The sequence below is a fragment of the Callorhinchus milii genome, unplaced genomic scaffold, assembly GCF_018977255.1.
Source record: "Callorhinchus milii isolate IMCB2004 unplaced genomic scaffold, IMCB_Cmil_1.0 Scaffold19, whole genome shotgun sequence".
Taxonomy (NCBI): domain Eukaryota; kingdom Metazoa; phylum Chordata; class Chondrichthyes; order Chimaeriformes; family Callorhinchidae; genus Callorhinchus; species Callorhinchus milii.
Window position 1 is genome coordinate 10,868,132 of NW_024704760.1, and position 21,552 is coordinate 10,889,683.

At 44.8% G+C, this 21,552-nt stretch overlaps 1 protein-coding gene across 2 annotated transcripts in view; it reads right to left on the reverse strand.

The window, feature by feature from the left end:
* trim33 (tripartite motif containing 33) overlaps nt 1-17,510 on the reverse strand; it is a 76,945-nt gene extending 59,435 nt beyond the window's left edge. For both annotated transcript variants that reach the window (XM_042342023.1, XM_007909374.2), the window contains exon 1: nt 17,229-17,510. In XM_042342023.1, coding sequence (XP_042197957.1) covers nt 17,229-17,481 — 253 coding nt within the window. In that variant the 5' untranslated portion in view covers nt 17,482-17,510. The remainder of the gene's footprint in view (nt 1-17,228) is intronic.
* Nucleotides 17,511-21,552: the final 4,042 nt, after the last annotated feature.

Sequence of the window (21,552 nt, forward strand, 5' to 3'; positions counted from 1 at the left end):
GAGGTTGGTGCCTTAGCAAGCTTCTAACATGTCATCTTCACCTGCGTTTTTCAGGCGTCTCTCTCTGATGGCCACCAATACTTAGTGTGATGGCAAAGTGAGGTCAGAAGGTAAGGTCAAAGATCCATCACCGGCGTGACAGTTAAGAATCCATCAACCATTCTTTAAAGGTGTTAAAACAGCCCCTGAGCTCATAGAGCCATCCTTTCAGGTCCATGGATAAACAGAAAAGACCCATTCTTAGGACTTACAGGTGCCATCTTGTTTCACGTTCAGCCAAAGCTGTGGACCCTGCGATGATATCCCACTAAATAAGAAAGAGATAACACATCCATCTGTATCTCGAAATGTCCATAGAATTTTACTAGATTAACTGGTACTTCATATGGTATGACTTCTCCGTGTTAACTCTTTCTTTTCATCGCCTTCACAGTACTAAAGAATAATTAGGATTCAACCATTCAAATGGAAACAAGATTTCCAAACTCCAGTTTTGCCTGCTGCCAACTGTTTCCACTTTGATCTTTTCACTAGCAATCTCAGGAGATTCTTCAGAGAATTCGAGTTCCAAACTTTCTTTTTGAAGATGAATTTGGCATTCAGAATTCAAGCTTCAAAAGAATATACTGCTTCTAAATAACTCAAGCAACTGAGTACTTCATTCAAAGGAAGCTCTAGTAGCCCACAGTACGTCTGTCATTCAACTGTCCTCATTGTAGTTTGGATACGTTTCATCAGTTTTCACACTGATCAGATAAATTATTGGTGGGGGACAGAACCAATTGGACAGGGGTGGACGAGAGAGGAAGATGCAAAAGCTTGGATTTTCCATTTTAAAATAACAGCTTCTTGAATTAAATGCTTTACTGCGATTCATTTATAGAAAACCTACCTGGAGGATGATCTTCATCATTTCAAGAGTCTGTCTGTGCTGCTGATTTGGCCTCTCTCATTGAACATTTTATAACAGTCTATATAGTCACCGACCAAACTACTAGCTCTGGGAATGCTTGTTTCTCTTCACTAAACTATTGACTGACTCATGGTATGTCATCAGGCTAAATATAGTCTAAATCTATGTAAAAAAAAGTTTTACGTTCCAGTAAATATCTATGATAGCCAATCAAACCTGACAAGCTTTCAGATTCCTCCTATATTTGAAAATTAAAATTATGCATGGAATTGATGAAGTGTACACACACCACTCCTCAATTTCAATGCGTGATCAGATTACTAAAACAGTGTACTGCCCTCCCAGCAGGCATTAGGCATTATTTCAGATGGAGGATAAAAAGTCACATTGGTGAAAGGACAGTACATTTGTATAATGAATACACTGTCAGGCAACAGTCAGCTAGCTAACTGGATGAGACATTAATCAGGGTTCCATCTGCCTGACAAGGTGGACATTAAAGATCGCCTGGCACAATGCCAACACAAAACAGGTTCTCCACTGGGATGGCCCCTCTTTGTCTGTCTTCAAATAACTACTGAAGGCTTTCCTCTTCAACTGTGCTTTTGTTCACCTCCCCTCCCTGTCCAGCTCAGCCCCAAACCACACCACTGTTAATTGCTTTGAAAGGCTCCCCACATGAAGGGAGCAAAATAAATCCACGTTGTTGTTGGGGTGCCCTAGCCAACAATTCTAACCAACAATACGCCCTAGCCAAATTGGTCATTCACATCATGGCTGTTGCTCAGACATTGCTGTGAATAAACTGGTTGTTATGTTAGCTTACAAATAGTCACTATTTCACAATAAAAATCCTGTGAAGCGCTTTGAGATGTTAAATGCAAGAATTACTAAATGCAGCAGCCAATTCACACACAGCAACTCCCACAAATAGCCATGAAATTAATAATCAATCATCTGGCCGTCACACTGGGTGAAATTCTCTTCTCTAGACTAGCATCATGGAATCCTGACCATACACCTCAGTTTAACGTCTCTGGCACCTCTGACCAGTCAGCATTCCCCAAGCGCTGCAGTGGAGGGGAGGCCTAGATTATAAGATCAAAGTCCCAATGTGGAGCTTTGAACCCACGATCTTCTGACCCAAAGGGCTATCAATTGAGGCAAACTGACACCCAAATACAGCATATCACGCAGGTTTCTAAAAAGTCGAACGTTAATTTCCACTTCTTCTACACTCCAATTTTAGGTTTGTATTATGTTGTATCACTTCCCTCCGGTTAGTTCCTCTAGTCCATACAGTACTGGGGGGTTGGGGGGGTTGGGGGGGATCTACCATAGACCAGCGAAGCATGGCTACATTCAGAACCAGACAGAACCAGTTCAGTCGGGATCCAGCAGCTTCTGGTCACTTGTTCTCTTGCTGATTAATATTGTAACTGCAGAGAGGAAACAGGAATCAAGAGTGAGATAATGAGGCCTACAATAGTTTTGTGCAATCGAATCACCAACAGGCTCAATTTCAGCAACAGTCCAACTGAGCAACACCCAACAGTCATGTGAACTCTACCCACGTATGTTAAAATATTAGGAGTCACATCACTCACAGCGTAAGGGGAAATGTCGTATTGGAATACTGTTACACAACTAAAGGTTTTATTACAGCAGAAGCGCAAATACATTATGCAGTCCACTCTTACGTGCAAAGTCTCGTCAGCTTTTCTGTTTGTTGAGCCAGTTGTGGATCCTGAGGCCAGTTTTGTGTTGTGGTAAATTTAAATAACTTGCCCCCTCTCCTTTCTTCACATTTAGTAAGACAAATTACAGTAATTTCAGGCATTTAAGCACGAAGAGCGAGGTTCAAGTTATTCCTACAAAATTCCTACCTGATAGCCGTCCAGTGATCCCAGCTGCAGTCCGTATGTTAGAAAAGGTCAGTCTCGGCTCTGCTGCTTACAAAATCGAGAACAGCCACATACTTTGTGAAGATCCCGGGGAGCGCCCAGGGAAACTTACCTCTGGTATACCCAGAACACGCAATTAATTCTCTTCAGCGAGGATTACCCAAAATATCTCATCAGTTTTGCATCATAAATTCTTATTTCCAACACACTGGAGTAAAATATTTTTCAAAGTAATCAAAGACAGGGGGAGGTGACCGTAGGCAGGGTTGAATAGGAAGGACCTGAAGATGGGAACGGAAGGGGCAAGGCGGAGAGATAGAGGAAGAGTATTCCAGAGTTTCGGGCATAGTGGCTGAGGGCAACTAAGGGCACGAGGGACATGCAGAAGGACGGAGACAGTCCAGTGGAGGCAGCAGGTTGTGGATTGGGGGCTAAGCAAAAGAGGCAGGAAGGTGTCAGTGTCTGAAGAGATTTGAAAAGAAGTGTGAGGATCTTGAAATCGACCAGAGACTGATGAACTGCATGTCTGCCCTGAGCTATCGGCAGGACCTGGAAGGGCAGACCAGTCACTGGGGGCAGGGAGTCATCCCACTCAACTCCTGTTAACCCTGCAGCCAAAGCCCAAATGGGCCCAAGCAGCAGGAAAGCTTGTCAGAGAGTGTTATCAATGGCAAGCTATGTGGATTTAACTGGTTAGGTGCCAGCAGTACCTCAATGCACTCTCTGGGGTCCCCAAGGCTTGGCTCTTGCCAACCTGCAGTTAACACTTTTCCAGAATTAGGTAAACAAGATGCATCCCTCCAGGGAGAGAGTGCGCATTAATCCTTGCATTTGATATAGCACTTTTAATAATAATAATAATAATAATCCTTGCATTTGATATAGCGCTTTTCACGTCGGGAGGACGTCCCAAAGCGCTTCACAGAATAGACTGTAAAGTGAATTGACTGTATATTTGTGGGCGAACGCGGCAGCCAATTGTGCACAGCAATGTCCCACAAACAGTCGTAGATTGAAAATGACCAATTTTATTATTGTTTTTTGTTTTGGAGGGATTATTATTAGGCTCTGTGTGGAGTAAGGAAACTTGCCCAAGGTTTCGCCCTCTGCCTGGAATTGAACTCAGGTCTCTCACTTGCAAAGCGAGTGCTCTAACCACTGAGCTACAGGACTCCACTCCACTTTTCATGTCTTCTAGAAGTCTCAAAGCGCTTCACAGAATATGCTGTAAAGTGATCCATTCCAACAATCTATCTCTGGGATTCCCACGTATAGGTGGAATGCATGGAAATCTTAGTTTGGTTTGGATACTCTTAAGCACAGAGATGAGCTTACGCTGACCAAAAAAATATATATTTTTGGTGACCATAAGACCAAGAATCCAAGTCTTTGACCCTAAGTAAGAAAGTATGAAAGAAAACAATTCAACTGGGTCAACAGCAGCAAAGACTGCAGCTTTTACTGTAACCGTTTGGTTCCTCTTATAATAACACACCAGAATTTGATTTCCAGAAATTGTCAGAAGACATACTATACTGCTATTGTTAATTGTGGCAGCAGGAAACGCAGTCCATGGCAGCTAAAACAAATGGTCAGCCAACAGTCCTCCTAATTCTACCACTATCAAAAGTACTTTATATTTGCCCATGTGTGCGAGTGCAAATGCTCATTTTCTGCTTATCTGGAACAACAGTGCAACTTGCAGTGAAAATTACACATTGGTGGTTGGATTACAGGCCAACATGGAGCTGTTTAAACCTCTTGTTATCAGTGTTACTACCATACGTGATCTACCATTTCCAGATACTATGACAATAGAAATCAGGCAAAACAATCAATGTGAAAGGCACTACTCAAATGTAAGAATTAGTTTATTACTTTTGTATAAATTAACTCAGCTTTTATATACAAGCATAATCATCCTAATCCACCATTCTTCCATATCTTCTCTTTCTCTCTCTCTCTCTCTCTCACACACACATACACACACACAGTAATTAAACACATACCCATCAGCAAACACCATCTACAATGAAGTCCCAAATTAATTCAAACAGATGCTGATCTATTATCTGAACCTTTGCCTTTCTGGAAAAAATGAGAACTGCAAGTATCTGACAACTACAGGAAATCCAGCTTTAACGTTTTAACAAATGATCAGTGGTAAAGCAGACTAAAACCCCCACATGACGGGTTTATTTTGCAGCATTGCTTTTGGCACCAGTATAAACACATATTTATCCAAGAGGTAAAAAAAAAGCCTTTAGAACACGTTACAGAACGCTGTAATATTCCTCACAAGACATTCACCATCAGCCTTGGCTGAATTCCAGTGAATTCTGGTGAAGAGCTGCTTTGTTGCAGGTTCCATCCTTGGATGAGACACTGAACCAACAACTCGTCTGCCTGTCCTGGTGACTGTTAAAGATCCCATGGCACTATTTGAAAAGCAAAGAGAGCTTCTCCAGGTCTCCTGGCCAAGAATTGGTTATTCACTTCATGACGGTGGTGGGTCATTGTGAGTGCAAAGTAGCTGCCACATTCACCTGCAATATCAGTCACAGGACTTTACCATAAAATCCTGTGAAGTGCTTTGAGGCGTCTCAACAGCGATAAAATGTTACATAAAATGGAAGGATAATTATTATATTAATTAGTTGAAGATTGTGAGAACACTGATATAGTATCCAGATTCAAAGGTCTAAATAAATTTTAATTTTAATCCACACGAGCACTCCAATTTAATGGAGATGTAATGGAGGCGTGTAGAAGATGTGAAAAGCACTATATCAAATGCGGGATTATTATAATGTGGAGTGGAGACTAAAGCATCCACACCGGAAGGAATCAAAAATGAAGTTTCAAGTGCATTCAGCTCAAAACCAACTTATTGCCCCCTTTTTTTGCCATACTCATAGATTTCAATCACATTTCTGGGATGTTTGTGACCTCTTCCCTGTTAATCACAGGTTCAATCTTGTCCAATTCATTTATCAACACAATTCAAATATTGGCTGGTCTAGCCTTCTAACAACGTGCATGCAACTAAGATTCTGATTTTCTCTGGGAGGGAGCGCGGTAACCAGAAGACACAGATTTAAGATAATTGTCAAAAGAACCAGGGGGTAGACGAAGATAATTTTTTCAACCCAGAGTTGTTATGGTTTGGAATGCACTGCCTGAAAGAGTGGTGGAAGCAAATTTGATAATAGCTTTCAAAAGTGAATTAGATAGATAATAATAATCCTTGCATTTGATATAGCGCTTTTCACGTCTTCGACATGTCTCAAAACGCTTCACAGAACAGACAATAAGGTGAATCAACTGTATTTTTGTGGGCGAAACGCGGCAGCCAAATTGCGCACAGCAGTGTCCCACAAACAGTCGTGGATTGAGTGACAAAATTATTATTGCTTTCTTTCTTGTGCGATTATTATTAGGTGTGGAGTAAGGAAACTTTCACAAACATTTCGCCCTGCCGGGACTCAAACCCAGGTTACTCACTTGGAGGCGAGTGCTCTAACCACTGAGCTACAGGACCCTACAAACAATTTGGAGGTACACATACTTCCAGGTACCGGGTACTTCCAGGTACGCAAAAAGGAAAAATTTGCAGGGCTATGGGTTAAGAATGGGGGAGTGGGCTAGTTGGTAGCTCTTTCAAAGAGCCAGTACAGGCATGATGGACCGAATGGCCTCCTTCTGTGCTGTAAAAATTATATGATTCTTTGATTAACTTTTTTTTAATCTTTCCCTTTAGATCCATCTTCCAAATTTCAGCTTCCAAGACTCCAATAAAAATGTGCAAGTCCCCATCTTAAATTTAATCCAATATGTATTATTCATTTCATATCTAACACTGAAGAACTGACAGGTAAAATAAACCAAAAGGTATGCAATGCACAAGATCTCACACAATAAGTACTAGACATAGCATGTGGAGATAACCCATGAGGGAATAAGAAAATAATGCAAAATCTTCAATTTTTCCAAATGTTGATTTGAATTGTTGACATTCCATTATTAAAACCAGGTTAAAGGACTCTTTAGAATCAGTTAAAAACTCCATCAACTGTATTACCCTTGAAGCAATCATTTACCCAGGTTCCAGTGGTGAATTATTCATGTTTCTGGCAAATTTGCAGTAAAATCATAGCATTCGGTCAAATATAAATGGCGGAATCATTTAGTCGCAATTGCCTTTCTGAGCAAAATGTCCATTGCTCGACCTCAGAGTAGCCTCGAACCAAGCAGCAGGAGATTCAAATCAAGCTAGTACAAAGATCTAATGCAAAGCTCCTTCCGACTTCAGATGGAAATAAAGATTCAGTGCATGCACTCAAGACAGGTAATTTAATACCCCCTGCCATCCAACTGCAGTCAAGGCAGTCTGCAATGTAAACCCTGGAGATTCAGCTCTTCACAACCCAAACAAAATCCAGTTGGAACAAGGTTGAGTATCTTGCATTGAATTTTCCTGTCATGTACACACAAAAGAAGCTTTTTTTTCAGATTAATTTCAGGCTATTGTGTAGGTCATATCATAATCCTGATCTTCCAGCATGCAGAACAAACCATATGGATGAAAATAAGGAGGACAGAGGTCTTCAATAATTGCAACAATTCTCGACCATTGAGTGCATAGAACTGAACATGTACTAACAATACATAAATTGTCATCGTTTTGGGAGGGGAAAGGAGGGAGATGCCATTAATTTGAATGTGACATTAAATGGAGGTCAGGTGTTGTATGTTCAGGTGGATGCTGAAGATCCGGTGATTGTATTCAAAACAGAAATATGGGATTTCCCTAGTATCCTGCCCAGCAATGCTCCATATTAATGTTTTAAAATGTATCTTTTATTGCATTACAGTATTCAATTTCAGAACAAAGGACCATAATTCAGAAATAGCACCCTAAACCTTAGCTTTGCACTGTGGAGAAATGGCACACAGAGAACAATAAGACTGCACCATTTTTGTCTTGAGATTTTGAACAGGAAGCACCTAGTGTCTGCAGGAGCAGTTATTTATGACTAGCTGTACCCGTTGTACTTACGCTTCCAAACAGTTTAATTTAATCGGCCTTCTCTCTTTCGTTTGGCATTTTTATTTGTCCTTGAAAGGCTTGATCTTTGCTTCTTAGGCATCTTTATCCCTTAAGATTAAGAAAATGTGCCATTCAATTTGTTAGCATCCCTTGTTATTTGAAAATATCCTTTTGGGAGGACTCCTGCTGGGAGGACTCCTGCTGGGAGGACTCCTGCTGGGAGGACTCAGTGGATGGCCTCAGTGGGAGAAATCTTGTTGGTGTCTCTACATCAATCAGTTAAGACAGTCACACAGACAGACATTTTGTCTTTATTAGTATAATTGTATCTCTGTAGAAGGGTGTGTGACCTCTGTTCCTACTTTGTTGCAAAATACCATGCATACTGTTTTGGGCACTTAGTTAAAGCATTTATTTAATGGATTTTTAATACAGCCCATCAACAATAGGAGATCCCCGAAAAAAATTATTCATATGACACTCCCCCATACAAGACCTTTCTGATGAGATATAAATCAATTGGTTATTGCGTTCTTGACGGACAGACATTTTGTCTTTATTAGTATAGAACAGGACACAACCACGCATCTCTTTGTGCAAACTGCAAACTTGACCATTCCAGCAAGACTATTCTGCATAACAAAACCAGCACAATATATGGACGAGGTCTCCTCAGTTCCTTCAGGCAGCACAGTTCACACTCAGAAATACCCAAATTAGATGGTCTCCGAGCTGCAGAACTCGCCAACAGAATGAGCTGAAGTCACTGTCAGATGAGAACATTTGCAACAGCTCAAGGAAGAGATTAGAAGGATGTCAAAATGCACACAATAGTAAATGGGACAGAAGGTGGACTTGGCCTTTCTTGGCTTCAAAGTAAGCCAAGAAAGGTAAAAAATAGAAAATTATTTTGAAAAGACTTAAATGTTTGGAATGATCTAAGCCGACCGAACACATTGATGTCATTCAACTCAAGTAGATGCTGATTGTATTAATGTACTGGAGTGATAAGATTCATTCGACTAACTATCCTTCTATCATCCAGATTTCACAACTAAGAAAGGCTTGAGCAGAAATACTGATTTGTACCTCCATCCTGGCTTCAGGAATTCCCTGTGGTTCCTTAAAAAATATAGCAAGGGAATCATAAAGGGCAGCAGAGAAATACACAACAATACATGAGAACATAACAGCCAATATAATTAATGGATGAAGATGAGGGAGTGGGTTTAGCCCAAAACAGTCTATAGGGAACCCAAATGTAAAAAACACCACATGCAGTGATATTGACAAAGAGACTGCTGCACAGTGTCCATACACATTTAAATCTAATCTATTGCAGATTCCATAAAACCCCCTCAACCAGAAACACAGCTGTATGTCCTACCACTGTAGGTTATTGAAAGACAACATGTCAACAACATTAGGCCTCTGAAAGAAGAATTACAATTGATGGATAAAATAGGAAAAAAATATTTTGGCCACAGTAACTGATTTACATTCTAGTCAATGAGAGATGATGTTCTCAAACTTTATTCCACCGCTCTCAAGAGCTCCATCAACAAGTCCCTCCTCCTTGCCCCTTTCCCTATGCATTCAAAACCGACTTTAGTAGCAACATTTGGCCAGTCCTCACTCCAAAAAGCTTGGGATTCCAGTCAGCTGTATGAAAGCTAAGTTATAAATCCCTTTAAAAAATATATAGTATATAGATAATAATTTGGTCATTCAACTCACGATTGTTTATGGGACACTGCTATGCACAGTTGGGTGGTGGGCTTTGCTCACAAAATATACAGTAAATTCACTTTATAGTATATTCTTTGAATCGCTTTGAGATATCACAACACGTGCTAAGGCACTATATCAAATGCAAAAGTTATTTTTAGTTATAAATGCAAGTTACATTACGCTCTCTCTCTCTCTCAACCTCTCCATCATTCCACACCAATGTGCCATTCATCAGCCTAATTAAAGGTTTCCAAACTCTCTCAAGTCAGCCACTGGCAAATCAGTGATGACACCACCAGATTTCTCATGCTCAGGTTTTCCTTCCATTGAGAAGCATCTTGCCACTTCCACTCCTAAAGACAGAAGCCATGCTACAAAAAGATGCAATTTTCTTTTTGCAGTCGCCCTCCAATATAATATCCTTAACATAGACTGACAATTCCCAAGTGGCCACAAATCATGCGTGAGCATCAGCAAGATCTTCAACCTCATGGAGCACCACAGACGAACTTGATACGTCCTCAACCTAATCTAACGGCATTGGTGAAGGTTCAATCTGTACGGCTTAGTCCTGTGCTAGAGGTCATAGTGTGTGTGCGCACACAGGTGGCGGTGAGACGATCACACTTTTAACAGTTTCCAGCATCATCGTTGTTAAAATACTATATACAATTCAATCAGTTCAAAGTCGAAAATACTATGGGAATTGTGAACCTCAGACCTCACCGAAACGTTGATTGAGAATCCATTACAAAGCAAAAAAACATTTCAGCTTTGACTTGGCCTTTTTTTAAATATTGAAAGCTTAATATCATGATTAAATTGTGAGGACTTGTGTGATCACAGCAGAGCACAGTTCAGACCCCCAGTGCCACAGCTGCCCACTGTTCTGTGTGTGTGGGAGAGTGACACTCCAGGCTTCAATGACTCACCAGATCATTAGAGTCTCTGTCCATCATCTAATTCGTCTCCCAGTTTCATGCTACACATGATTAAAAACTGCACTGGCAAAAAACATGCCCATTGGGTTTATATACCAAAACTACAGTATGGGCTACATGTCTGCAAACTTTGACTGACAGGTTGGGAATGTGGGAGACAACTTACCAGCCAAGAAATATCAGGTTTTATTAATCACACACTTCACATCTCGTTTTCCAAACTGAAGCACTATTTCACACCAGAGTCCAATATTCTAAATTGCTACACCTCACGCAGTTACACATTACCCCTCAAGTTCTCTCACAAACCGCATCCTACTGGGCTAGAATACACTTTTCTTTCATGTACTATGAAGTTTAATACCATTCAGCACCATCCCTACTTCTGCATTCTAGTTATCTCCTGATGAATTATTTACAGCTCGGCGAGTCGCATTGCTTCAACAAACCCCAGCAGGCCCTAGGTCTGTATTACACTGTGTACCAAAGAAAAGTACATTTTTCAACTCATCTCCATGTAACTATAGTATTTCTGAATCAGCTCCGCTGATGTCTCCAGGGGCAAAAACGCTGCCTGCTTTAATATAAAACATATACAGGTTCAATTTATGGTAGACTTTGGTCTTGCTGCCTGTTACACCAATAGTGGCACTCAAAAAGGCATCCACTTTTGGATCATTCTGTAACACTATTATTTGTGCCCATTTCTTCACAATATTTCACAGATATAAACTTAGAAAAAACAATTACACAATTAGCACTAGCTACAACACAGCAGTGCAGGTCACAAGTTCTGTCTGTTGTATACTTGAACAGGTCTCAGCCTGCCTCATGGAAAGCGCCCTCGCCTCAGAGTCAGAATGTTGTTGGTTCAGGGTTGCAGTTCATAGTGTAGGCTGACACCCCAATACAGTGCTGGGGGACCACTGCATAGTCAGAGGTGTTATTCTTAGGATGAGATGTTCAGGTAGACATTAAAGATTCCACTATTCGAAGAGGTGTTACTGAACCTTAAAGAGAACCACCATCTTCAGCACAGGAATAGGAGAATGTTAGCAAGCAAGATGCATCAAGCTCAGTTGTTGTATAGTTATAGAGCTTTTCTGTGCCGTTATAGCTGCTGCCACTCTCCCAGCCTAGGTGTGTGCGTGTGCAGTGTTTGTGTTGGGGGGAGTGGGGAATGTAAGTTTCAAGGAATTCCTCACTTTTTTTTTACATCATCCTATCCTAGGCCAATAGGAGCATTCAAACAATTTTGTTTAACAGGCAAGTAGCCTAAAGGATCCAACCCAGGAAATTAATATTGTCAACCATGCCAGAACACCCAGCTGGTGCTGTAGTTCCCAGGGTCAGCAGGCTCTGGAAGGCTCCCAGGCTGGTCCAAACTCAACTCTCATCCATCAAACTCAACGGAGCCACAAGACACCACAATGATGTAACCAAACAACCTCGGGCAAGATTCAGGACCAAGGTAGCCGGAGTTGGGGGGAGGAGTGAAAGAATAGAGATGTTCTCCCCCGTTCCCAGCACTCCACATCCCTTTCTCACCCGTCTACACCATCTCCTCCAGCGCCCTCCCTAACTACAGGCAGACCATGTACCACTGATTTCTTTGCTCTTTGTCTCAGCCTATGAGCTTCGACAACTGCCTCTAACCCAAACTATCCCCTCCCCCCACTTCTACTCCTAACCCTTCGCTACTCCTCAGTTCTTCTCTCCTATCAACCTTTCTGCAATCTCTCCCTCCTGGACCCTTCCAAAACCTCCCTCTATTCCAGGCTGGGCATCCTTCAGCCGGCTCATAGTGGCACTCTCCGTCTCTTCACAAGGTCCCACTTTCCCTCACCCACACCACACCCAACTCTCTTCCTACCCCTAACTCCACAGTGGCCTTCCCTCCCATAATCCAACCCCCCTCCAATCCCCTACCACCGTCCCTCCCCCACCAGTGCCTCTATCACATTTCCCTCCAAAAGATCATTCCCTTTAAAACAAAGCTCTCACCGTCCACAAACCTCTTCGGAACAAGTCAAATTTTCTCATTGGACTCACTGAAACAGATCTCCATTTGATCTCCATCTTCTCCCAAACTGCCCTCGGCTTATCCCCCTACTCTTCTGGCTCCTTTCTCTCCTTTGAGTACATCAGTATGTACCATCCCTCTCTTCTCTTTCAAAATCCTCCTAGTCTACCACCCCCCAAAGCACCTGGCTCAAATATTTCCTCTCTCCTCTACACCAAGCACCACTTCATAATGGCTGATTTCAACCTACGCTTAAGTCCTCCTGCCCCACCTCCTCCGATTTCTCACCTCCCTTAACCTTAATATCCACATAGACTCCGCCCGCATCCACAACCAAGGACACACCCTCAATCTCATCATTACCCAAGGTCTTGACATCTCTGAGCTCTCCATCGTGGACATGAACATCTCAGACCATTTCCTCGTTTCCCCCTCTTCCCACATCCCCTTTCCCTCTGATCCTTTAAATCCAAACCTATGCACTCAAGCACAGACGGCACAAAATCAGCCTCATAGTTCACCACTGGACCTGGCTTGAACACCTCTGAACTTATTCTCTCTCTCTCTGAAAAAAGCCAAAAACACATTTTCCTCCAACATTATCCTGATGGCCAAAGAACAATCCTAAGCTCCTGCCCCTCCTTAAGCAATGTCCATCCTCACCTCAGAAACCAAATGCAAAGAAGTCCTGAACTTCTTCACATTTGCTTGGCTGCTTCCTCTTCTCCCCCTCACCCGCCACATCCTTGTCTTCCAGAACTCCTATTTCCTCTTCTATTGCCGCAACCACTGCCGCAACCTACACTCCTTTGCCTCCATTTCTACCTCATCCCTCAAAACCCTCATGAATCAGATGAAATCTACCACTTGCTCTCTCAACCCCATCCTTAATAAACTGCTGACCAAATGCCACTCCTCTCACCCTACTGATGGATAATCAACATGTCCCTCTTCTCTGGCACTATTCCCCCCCCCCCCCTCCCAATAAATGCCATCATCACCCCTATCCTCAAAAAACTTTGATCCGTCAAACTTCACTAACTACCAGCCCATCTCAAACCTGCTCTTCCTTTCTAAAGTCCTCAAATGCATCATTGCCACCCAACTTCGATTACACCTTTCCTCCCTCTCCCTTCTTGAGCCCCTCCAGTCCGGGTTCCACTCTGCTCAAGCACTTGGCAGGACCGCCTTCCTTAACCGATTGCTCACTTTCACCCCATCTTTCTTCAAATGCTGTTGAAATTCTCGTTCATGCTTTCGTCACTTCCCGCCTTGATTTTTCCACTGGGGACCCATCCCCCAGACCCACTATTAACAAGATTTAAATCCTTCAAAACTCTGCCACCGTGTCCTCATTCACACCAGGCTCTGCACTCTCATCACCCCAGTTTTTGCCAGGCTCTACTGGCTCCCTGTGGCAGAACACATCAATTTCAAGATTCACGCCTGGCACCTCCCTACTTCTCCCATCTGCTCACATCCTTCTCCTCTACCCATCGCCTTCACTGCGCTGCAGGTCCCTCATCCCCCCTACTCCACAACAAGCAGCCGTGCTTTCAGTCTCTAGAACTCCTTACCTCAATCCTTCCATCTTGCTCCCTCTCTCTACCTATCTTCATATCACATCTGAAACCTTTCCTCTTAACTGTGCCTTTGATCACCTCTCCCTCGCCCATTTTCATCTTAGCATCAAACCACACCACTGTTAAGCACTCTGTGATGCTACCTATGAAGGGCCCCATAATAAATACAAGTTGTTGTCATTGTTGTTTTTGGTTTGAGAGAGGTTTTTAATAAAAGGCTCTAAAAAAACACTTTTTAGTAAGCATGATTATGTTTATGATAACCCAAATTCAGAAAAATGTACTTTCTTCATCAACTATACTGGCACACTGCATTTTTACTGCTTCCTTTGGAAAAGGGTTCTATCATGACAAAGTTGTCTTTCATCCCCTTAATCTCCATCGGTCCTCCCTGTACCTTGAATTGGTTTCCCTGACAACTACCAGTTCAATGTCAACCATGACAGTCCGTCAAGAGTCACATCTGACAGTCAGCGAGACCTGAAATGACCTTGGACTGCTAGTGTTACACATTTGTGATAGCATCGATCCAAAACAGAAAAATTACTTTTATAATCATACTAGCTGTACCCGTTGCAGTTATGTTTGCAACCAGTTTCATTTAATCAGCCTTCTCACTTTCGTCTGGCATTTTTATTTGTCCTTGATATGCTTGATCTTCGGTTCTTAGGCTCTTTATCCCATAAGATTAAGAAAATGTGCTACTGAACTCATTAGCACCCCTTGTTCACATATTTACACACATACCCTTTTGGGAGGTCTCCTGGTTTGGAGGATTCCTGGTTGGAGTGTGTGTGTGATGAGCTTGTTTAGGTTACAATAGGAGATGCCCGCAGAAAAAATATGCCCATGACACTTCCCCATTCAAGACCTTTCTGATGAGGTATAAATCATGTCTCTACGTCAATCGCTTATTGCTTGGCGGATACACAGAGACAGACATTTTGTCTTTATTAGTATAGATTGCACTGAAATTACACAAGAGTGTCTATTTGACTTCTCTACATATCAATCAATTCCCAGCAGTTTCAATGAAGCCTTTACAGCATATAACACCCATAAAGATTCCCAATTGACAGTGATGTAAATACTGGTAATCCCTCATTGGAAAATTGAATAATTTCATTTTAGAGATGCGTCCTGGGAAAAGTTAAAATTAATCAAAATACTAATTCCTTATCTCCCCTTACTGCACTTCTGAAGTTTTCACTCAAAGCTGTAACTGATCACCTGATGAATGTGTACAAAATTAGCCAAAAGAAGCCAAAAACAATCTGCACTGAGCTTGTCAATCTCCCCTCAACTGCAAAGATACACACATTTAACCAAAGGCTGTTTAAGCATAGGAGGATCACAGACCCATTTTTGAAGTGTTTCTCCAGTTATCCCTGACCACAACCAAACAATATTTGATTCCACTACTGAGATATGGGCCCACAAGGAGATGACCAGTATTCATGTCACAATCATTGTTGACAGACTATTTAATGGGAGTGTGTGTGTGTGTGTGCGGGGGGATAGAGGAGGGGGATAGAAAAAAAATGTCTGTTATTGTCTCCTAAACTGACATCCATATACCTCCAGCAGAGGTAGTGATTAAAACCACAATTTTTTCCCTGCAAAACCAAGAGCACTGATCGCCTTGTAGCACCCCAAGTGCCACCCATGCTGACAGCAGTTAACTCAGAACAGGCCAAGCTTCAAACCACAGATACCGATAGTTGAATAGCCTGTCAACATTCAGATACTTAAAACACCAATCCTTTAGCAAGGCAGCAGAGAATCCATGGCAGTGATGGCACTGAACCTAGTACATGTCACTGCCTTCAGGAAAAGGTAAGAATAGCAGTGGGCAATTACCCAACGAGAAGAAATTTATCAACATTCTAGACAGAAGTGTTATTAATCAGATGGATCTATGAATAACAATAACATTAGCACTCACCTATGGGAAAATTTATGTGAAGGCACTTCAAAACCTGTCAAGACCTCACTGCAGAAAAGTTCAGTACACTTTCACTCGATTACAGAGCAAAATTCTGATTAATGATGTGATAATTAAAAACTATTTTACTAAAAACAGGTCTCAATGTTGAGTTTGCTATAACATGAGGGATCATAATAACTAGCGGTTGTTATACCGAGGTCAGCCTGTATTATGAAGTCATTCACTTCATGTGACCTCACATTACACTTATTATTATTACACCACTATATTAGCAAGTTGTTATACCAGCTTGCAGTCTCAACCCCTGACCTTTCTCCCCTCATGACCAGAATTTTGCCTCTCTTGTTCAGCTGCTGAATCCCGTTATTCACCAGTACATCATCAACAAAGGAAAAACCCACATCACTTGCAAATACAAACAAAAAAAAAGCCACTTCATTTACAACCCAAGGTTCAGAGCTATAATCAAACTCTCTCTTGACTTCTCCGCTCCAATTTCAAGGAGTTCAGGAAAATCTGAAGCCTGTGTGAAGGTTTGACACTAAATCTCTCAGATTCCAGAGAATCTATTAATCCACTTGAACGTGTCACTCTATTAGGCATCAAACCCAATTAAGACAGACCCCGGGGCAGCCCTTCAGTGAGACAGATCATCTTTGGAGGTGTCAGACCCGCCGGAAAAAAAAACTTCACAGAGAAGTGAAGAGTGACAAGTGTTGGGAGACCGCTGTGGAGTCCTGTGGCTCAGTGGTCAGAGCGCTCCCCAGGACAGGACAGGACAGGACAGGGTTGGGCTCGGCTCCCGGGCAGAGCAGCACATAGGCTCACTTCCCTGACTCCACACTGACGCCTGTGTTTACCTCTCGCAGTGAGTAGGAACCCCCGGTTATGAGTCGGTTGGCGGATCCCTTCTCCGGGAGTAATAATCCCTTCAAAAAATAATAATAACGCGGTCACTCAACTCACGCCCGTTTGTGGGGACGCTGTTGGGCGCCGCGTTTCCGCCCCCAAAACACACAGCGCTTCGAGACGTCTCTATATCAAATGCAAAGATGATGGGGTTCCAGCCGCCCCCCTCCCGCCCCCCGTGCCGCGCCGCGCCGCTCTCGCTGCCCCGGGGGGAGGGGTCGCTTACCCTGCTGGATGACCGGGGCTTCCCCGTTATGTGCCGCGGCGCTGCTGCTGTGGACGGGGACGCTGAGCTGCCGCTCGGGCTCGGGGAGGCAGCGCTTGCAGAAGGAATGGAGGCACGGCAGCAGTTTGGGCTCCCGGCCCTGCAGGCTGTCCCGGCAAACGGCGCACTCGTCCAGGAGATTCAGGCTCAGGCTGAGGCTCAGCTCCGCCACCAGCGCCTCGGTGACCGCCGCCCCGGCCATCGCCCCGGGCATGGCCGCCGCCTTCTCCGGGCCCGCTCCGGGGACTGTGCTCGGCCCGGGACCCGCAGCTGCAGCTCCTGGACTCGGACCAGGCGCCGTTGTCGCCGCCGCCGCGGGACCAGCGCTGGGGCTCGGCTCCGCTCTGACACTAGGGCCCGGGCTGGGCTCGGTCCCGGGCCCAGGCGGCTCAGCGGCAGCCGGCACCGCGGGGGCCGCGCTGACGGTCACGGACGTCGCCCCGGCGGCCTCGGCGTCGACTTGCGGGTTGTCTCGGTGGTCGCCGTCCTTGTCGGGCGGAGCGCTCCGCTCCTCGGCGCCGCTCGCCTCGCCGCCATTCCCACCTTTGTTGTCCGCCATCTTGTTACCACCACTGTCGGGCGCATGCGCGCGCGGGCCGGGCCGGGCTCGGGAGCTACGGGACCTGTGATTGGCTCGACTCCCCCCGCGCCTTATGCCAAACCCCTCTCGATTGGCTCCACGGCCGTCGGGCCGACGGAGCTCTGATTGGCTGAGCGGACTCAGGCAGGTTGCAGGTGCCCCACCTGCTGCTGCAATATAAGCCAATCAGCGGCAGCGACAACAAGAACAACAGCGACAACAACAACAACAGCGACAACAACAACAACAGCGACAACAACAACAACAACAACAGCGACAACAACAGCGACAACAACGACAGCAGCAACAAAGCGACAAGAACAGCAGCAACAGCAACAGCGACAACAGCAACAACAGTGACAGCAACAATAACAAAATGACATTTATTGAGAGCGCCTTTCACGTCGCTGAACAGTCAGCTGTCGGGGCCCGAGCCCTGGGGGAGAGGTGGTGTAGAGGTGAGGGAAGGCAAAGAGACAGCATCAACATCAACAACAGCATCAACAGCAGCGGGAGCTACATTAACAGCAGCGACAACATCAACAACAACAGCATCACCAACAAGACCAGCAACTACATCAACAACATCAACAATGGCAGCAATGGCAGCAACGTTAACAGCAGCGACAACATCATGATCATCAACATCATCAACAGCCACAACAACATCATCAACAGCCACAACAACAATATCAACTACAACAACAATACCAGCAACAGCAAAAACATCAACAGCAACAACATCGGTAACAGAAACAACAACGACAACAGCAGCAGCAGCAACATCAACCACATCAACATCAAGAACAACAACAAAATCAACAGCAGCAACAACAACATCATCAAGGGCAACGACAACAAAAACATCAACACCAGCAGCAAAAACATCAACAACACCAGCAACAACAACGACAGCATCAATAGCAACAGCAACAACAGCAGCAACAATAGCAGCAACATCCGCAGTGACAATGACAACAACCGCAATGACAACAACAACGACAACATCAGCAACAACAACAGCAACAGGAACAACAACAATATCATCAACAACAGCAGCAGCAATAACAACATCAACATCAGCAGCAACAATAGCAGCAACAGCAACAACAAAAGTAACAACAGCAGCAATAAGAACAGCAGCAATAGAAGTAACATGAAAAACTGCAGCAACAACATCAGCACCAGGAACAACAACAGCAACAACATCAACAACAGCAACAATGACAATAATATCAGCAACAACAACAACAGCAACAAAAACAGCAGCAACAACAGCAGCAGCAGCAGCAACAGGACCAACATCAATAACAGCAGCATCAGCAACAACAACAACAGCACCAACACAGCAGCAAAAATGACAACAACAGCACCAACATCAACAACAGCAACAATGACAACAACATCAGGAATAACGACAACAGCAGCAGCAACAATGACGATAACAACAACGACAACAACAGCAGGAACAGCAACAACAAATTCAACAACATCAACAACAATAAGAGCAGCAACAACAGCAGCAATAGCAACAACAAATTCAACATCATCATCAACAACAGCAGCAACAACTTCAATGACAGCAACAAAGGTACCAGCAACAACAACAACTTGGATTTATATAGCTCCCTCTAAGCCGAATGGCGTCTCAGAGCGAGACGAAGGGAGTGAGGAAGGGAGTTCCAGAGCCTCGGGGCATAGTGGCTGAAGGCACGGCCGCCGATGGTGGAGCGGAGGATTCGGGGGACAAGGAGGAGACCAGACCCAGTGGAGCGAGGGTAACGGGCACTGCTGTGAGAAGAGAGGACGTCAGAGAGGTCGGGGGGTGCAGAGGAGTGGAGGGATTTGAAGACAAGAGTGAGGATCTTGAAGTCGATCCTCTCAGGGACAGGCAGCCAGTGCAGTCTGGCAAGGACTGGGGTAATCGAGGAGCAGAGTTTGGTGCGGGTAAGAATGCAGGCGGCAGAATTCTGGATGACCTGGATTTTGTGAATGGCAGTGGAGTGGAGACCATCAAGGAGGGCATTTGAATAGGCCAGCCGAGAGGTGACAAAGGCATGGACCAGGGTTTCAGCAGCTTTTGGAGTGAGGTATTGATGGAGACGGGTGATGCGTTGGAGGTGGAAGAAAGTGGTGCTGGTGAGGGACCGGATGTGTGGGAGGAAGGATAATTGGGGGTTGAACCTTGGTTGCGTAAGGGTTGGAGAGTTTTAGGGGGAGGTCAGGTAGGTGGAGGAGGTGAGAACCATGTGATTTTAGACATTGACGAGAGCCAAAGAGTATGGCTTCCGTCTTGTCAAGAAGGAAATTCGCACTCATCCAGCTCCTTATGTGTCACAGGCAGCTGACAGAACATCAGGGGACTGGGGGTCGCAAAGTGAGGTGGAAAAATAGAGTTGGGTGTCATCCGCATACATGTGGAAGTGTACCCCATGTCTGTGGATGACACCCCAAGAGGGAGCATATAGATTAGGAAGAGGAGGGGGCCAAGGATGGATCCTTAGGGTACCCCGCAGGTAATCGGGTGATAGCGGGAGGAAAAGCCATTTGTGCAGATGTACTGTTGGTGGTTCGTGAGGTAGGACTTAAACCAGGCGAGTGCGGTCCCACTGAGGTGGATGACGGAGGAGGATGGGGTGATCAACTGTGTCGAAGGCGGCGGAGAGGTCCAGGTGGACGAGCAGGCAGAGGGAGTCCTGGTCACAGATAGAGAGGATGTCGTTTGAGACTTTCACAAGCGCAGTCTCTGTACTGTGGGCGGAAACCAGACTGGAGGAGTTTGAAGAGGGAGTGGGAGGAGAGGTGTGCACAGAGTTGATTGGCAACAACACGTACTAGGACTTTGGCGAGGAAGCGTAAGTTTGAAATAGGGCAGTAGTGGCTGGGGTTTGAGGGATCTAGGGAAGGTTTTTTGAGGAGGGGGGTGATGACATCAGCCAGTAGTGGGCAGAGGAGGGGGAGCTGGATTACCAGCAAGTTGGTGGGGAGGGGGTCGAGGCAGCAGGTGGTGGGTTTCATTGAATTGATGGTGGGTGAGAGGGAGGAAGGAGCGATGGGGAGGAAGGAATGTAGGATGGGGGTATTGATAGGGGCTGATGATGGAGAGGGTGAGGGAGACCGAGAGGTGGTGGGTGACAAGAGGCAGGCGGATGAAGTTGCCTGGAAGATGTTATGTAATTTGGATGAAAAGAAGTCCATGAAATCCTCGCACTTGGCAATAGATGTGAAGATTGAGGAGGCCTGAGGGGGCGCACGGAGGAGGTAGTGGGTGGTGGAAGAGGGATTTGGGATTGTTTTTTGCCTCCAAGATGATGTTGGAGTAGAAGCCGTTTTCGCCCGCGTCAAAGAACAGCGGTAGCTGTGGAGATGCTTGAGCCACAGTTGGTGGTAAACTGTCAGGCCAGTTTTCTGCCAACTGCGCTCAAGCAGCCGGGTTTGGGTTTTACGGGAGCGGAGATGATTGTTATACCAGGCGGATCGGGTGGGATTGGAGATGGTCCTGGATTTCAGGGGGACAAGGGAGTTGAAGGTGAAGGAAAGGCAATCATGGAGCAGCTGGACAGCTGCTTCAGGATCTCTGTGGGTGGAAGGCCAGAGGGCTAGGATTTTTGAGGATGTGAGGGCAACTTTGCGAGGGTCTCAGGGGGTAACCTTTCGCAGGGACGGTAGAGTATGGTTGAGGGCTTGGTGGAGGAGAGAAGGATG